Source organism: Lactuca sativa, chromosome 7 (assembly GCF_002870075.4).
Source record: "Lactuca sativa cultivar Salinas chromosome 7, Lsat_Salinas_v11, whole genome shotgun sequence".
Lineage (NCBI taxonomy): Eukaryota > Viridiplantae > Streptophyta > Magnoliopsida > Asterales > Asteraceae > Lactuca > Lactuca sativa.
Genome location: NC_056629.2, coordinates 40,047,787 through 40,052,057, shown reverse-complemented (window position 1 = coordinate 40,052,057; position 4,271 = coordinate 40,047,787). Strand labels below are relative to the sequence as shown.

General features: G+C 38.5%; 1 protein-coding gene across 1 annotated transcript; it reads left to right on the top strand.

Moving 5' to 3' along the window:
• The first annotated feature begins 889 nt into the window (after positions 1–889).
• Positions 890–3,022, top strand: LOC111880794 (9-cis-epoxycarotenoid dioxygenase NCED2, chloroplastic). The gene has a single exon (XM_023877207.3). It carries the CDS (start codon positions 958–960, stop codon positions 2,713–2,715), a length of 1,758 nt encoding a protein of 585 aa, XP_023732975.1. The 5' UTR covers positions 890–957; the 3' UTR covers positions 2,716–3,022.
• The last annotated feature ends 1,249 nt before the right edge of the window (positions 3,023–4,271 follow it).

Here is a 4,271-nt window from a genome sequence, read left to right as displayed (position 1 = left end):
ACACATTCCAAAACCAAATTTCGGATCAACATTTCAGACGTGATCTACGTATTCCGAACATATTCTATGCATTTTGGACGTCTTCCACTCATTCTAGATGTGTTCCGAACAAGTTAGAATTAGAATATTTGTAAGGTTTGTTGATCTAGCATACGCATATAACTATATGTAATCCTACAATAGTCTTATACCACTAAAAACCGAAGGAAAACGAACAATATCTATAAAATTACATATATTATCTACTTTTTATCATATAAACTAAATTAAAAACATAAAATTATAAAGATAATCAAAACTTACATATAAAAAATGGTACTATTCATTGCTAGAAGAAAATATTGTTTCAATTGGACTGGTTTCCAGAATGAAGTCGCAAATAAATGAGCTTTAAATAAAGTTCAAAATGGATTTAAAATGTTATTTATAGAAAGATCGATCCTATACCCATTTACCGAATATAAAATTGGGGTCAGAAATGTATCATTCCAACCATAACGGTCATTTTACATAACATTTTTTTTCTTTTATAAAGTGGTTAGATTATACAATTTTCCATTAAAAAAAAAAAGCAAACAGCAATCTACATAATTGTTTTAATAATAGTTGTTTTAATAGTTCAAAATATTAGGATTTGTTAGGATAAGTAGGATTATGTGACACCCGTATAATAAACTTAGTGCATTTAGATTGACACCATCAATGACCATAAGTTTACCATAACTCTTTCTATAAACTGGCCCCACACTCCTACACAGACAAGTATGTGGTCTACCAATATATTTGTCATGTCAAATACCATGTAATATACACGTGGTCTTCTCCTTTGTTGTCCCCGTCGGGCCCCATTCCCTCTCTTCTTCCTCTATTTATCCCCCCTTCTTCCCCATTCTCTCTCATTCACCAATACTAACACCTCCAGCCCTTCATTCCTTCTTCACACCAACAACCAAATAAATGGCTGTAAATCCTTATACATCAACGTTAGTTTCATCTTCTTTGTCTTCCAAACCCTACAATCCGACTATTCGATTCATCGCCATTAAACCAACCAAACCTTCAAGAAAAGCTTCCATCAACTGCGCTGCTCTACAGTCTTCTCCCTTACTTCATTTTCCACACACCATTAACAGAGAACAACAAGAGTCACACCACCCACTGCAATGGAACCTCTTACAAAGAGCTGCGGCCACCGCATTGGATATGTTCGAAGGTGCCTTAGTTTCACGCGAAACTGAAAACCCTTTTCCAAAAACTTCGGATCCACGTGTACAAATCTCCGGGAACTTCGCTCCGGTGCCGGAACAAGCAGTGAAACATAATCTACCCGTTAGCGGATCCATACCCGACTGTATTAACGGTGTGTATGTTCGCAATGGGGCTAACCCACTTTTTGAACCTGTCGCGGGGCATCACCTGTTCGACGGCGATGGTATGGTTCATGCTGTAAACATCGACGGGAACTCTGTGAGCTATTCCTGTAAGTTAACGGAGACTAATCGGCTTATTCAGGAGAGGGAGATGGGTCGACCTGTTTTCCCGAAAGCAATAGGTGAGCTTCATGGACATTCCGGTGTTGCTCGGTTGGCTTTATTTTATGCCCGATCATTATTGGGTTTGGTTGATCATAGCAAAGGCATGGGTGTTGCAAACGCCGGTTTGGTTTACTTCAACAACCGGTTGCTCGCCATGTCGGAAGATGATTTGCCTTATCAAATAAGGATAACTCCGTCGTCAGATATAGAGACGGTTGGACGGTATGATTTCTCAGAGAAGCACATGTCGACGATGATAGCTCACCCGAAGCTCGACCCGGTAACTGGAGAGATGTTTGCTCTGAGCTACGACGTCGTCAAGAAGCCATATCTAAAGTACTTTAAGTTTTCGAAAGACGGAGGGAAGTCGCCGGACGTTGAAATCCCATTAGACGTGCCGACGATGATGCATGATTTCGCAATCACCGAGAACTTTGTGGTGGTTCCCGACCAACAAGTGGTGTTCAAACTCCAAGAAATGATAAAAGGAGGATCGCCGGTGATTTACGACAAGGATAAAAAGTCTCGTTTTGGGATTTTACCAAAAAACGCAGAAACATCCGATGACATGATATGGGTGGAGTCGCCGGAAACATTCTGCTTTCACTTATGGAACGCTTGGGAAGAACCGGAGTCTAACGAAGTCGTCGTGATCGGTTCATGCATGACTCCACCGGATTCCATTTTTAATGAATGCGACGAGAATCTTAAAAGCGTTTTATCAGAAATCAGAATAAACCTAAAGACTCGTAGATCAACAAAACGCTCGATTCTCCAAGAATCGGAACAAGTCAACCTCGAAGCAGGCATGGTGAACCGCGACAAACTAGGTCGAAAAACCCAGTTTGCATACCTCGCCATTGCTGAACCATGGCCCAAAGTTTCAGGCTTCGCAAAAGTTGACTTGACCACCGGAGAAATCAAGAAATTCTTCTACGGCGACGAGAGGTACGGCGGTGAGCCGTTTTTTCTTCCTAGTGGCCGGAACTCTCAGAGAGAAGATGATGGATATATTTTGTCATTTGTGCATGACGAGAATACGTGGAAATCAGAACTGCAGATCATTAACGCCATGACCATGTTGATGGAAGCTTCAGTTAAACTTCCATCTAGAGTTCCATATGGGTTCCACGGGACTTTCATAAGCTCAAAGGATTTGGCTGAACAAGCACAGTACTAAAAAACCCATATATATACGTATATATACATACACTCATGCATATAGACATCTTCTATGTGTACATACAGTGCGTGATTAATGGTTAAAACGGTTTTACCCCGATCGAGAGATATGCCTGAGGGATGCGTATAGAGAAACACATCCCCGGAATCTCCTCAGCCTTAGATGGTAAAAATTTGATTTTGGTGTTAATTAATTAGTTTGTATGGTTTTTGGAGAACCAAGCATGCAGCTTTTGGAGTGAAGCTCAGCTGGTTTCTGCTGTTATCCGGTTACAATTATTGAAGAAACATGAATGTGCTTTTCATTCTTTTCTAATACCTCTATACTAGCTATCACTTCTTGTGCTAAAATGATATTTTAATCAGGTTCCATGTAAACATAAAAGCGTTAATTACGAATATTTTACTATTAAGATTAGTTTGATGTATTAATTGAAAAGTTAGTTTATGAAGACTAGTTAATATATTAGTTGAACTATCTCATAACTTATGAATTAAATAAAAGAAAATAATGTTTTGTAAAAACTAATTCATAATTAAGCCAGCTGAAAAATTACATAAAATGAATGTTTTTTTTTTTTTTTTATATAATTAATTAAAGATATATTTGGAAAACTTGCGTCCTCCGGCGATCTCGGAGGCCTTCGTCGTCGTTTCCGGCGGGATTAAACGTTGTCGACTCCTAATTTTCTTGTTGTTCTCGATGGTTGGTAATGAAAAGGTTTATTGTTCGCACTCTGCTTTAATGAATCAGAGAATGGTCGATAATGTTTCTTTGCCATTCTATGTGACTAATTTCCCTCTAGACGCAGATGTCAAGTCATTATGGGAGGTCTCTGATAAGGTTGGGTAGGTGGTTGATGTTTATGTGGCTCGGAAATTATCAAAAATTGGTAAGAGATCCACCTTTGTTCGTTTTCTTAAAGTTAAAGATGAACTAGTGTTGGAATAAAAACTTAGGGAGATTTGGATGGGATCATATCATTTGTTTGCTTTTGTGGCTCAGTTTAGTCAGGATGTTAGTAATAAGGGAGTCTCAGATAAAAAGGGGCAGGTTATTACTCTTAAGTCTGTTGAGCAAGTGCTTCGGTCGAATGTGCATGCTGATGCACATACTAGTTCTTATGAAATGTAGTAAAGGGTGATGGGGTGTGAAAAATACGAAAGGCTTGGTTCCTATGTGTATTTTATAGGGAAAGGAGATTGATAATTTGTTGTTCATGAAAGCATCTTTTTTCTATAAGCTACGAGACATTAGATTGATCCTAAAGTTGTGTATTCTCTTAAAAGAAGAAGGCTTTCTAGAAATTGTAATTAAGTATGTTGCTAGTGATTGGGTCTATATTTCTTTTGTATCGTAGGTTGCTTGTACACGGTTTAAGAAATATGAGGCAGTTAAGGCTTATTTCTTAGTCTTCATACCGATTGTTAATGGTTTCTTTGTTAAAGAGCATGCTATTTAGTTAGAGTTGGTGGGTTTACTATGTTGAGCTTAGAATGATGTTGCGGTTAAAAAGCTAGCTACTATGTGGGGTGAGGTTTGTTTTATTCAAG

Bases quoted from the DNA above. Each gene is read 5' to 3' on its own strand.
- LOC111880794 (XM_023877207.3), top strand. From the start codon at position 958: ATGGCTGTAAATCCTTATACATCAACGTTAGTTTCATCTTCTTTGTCT.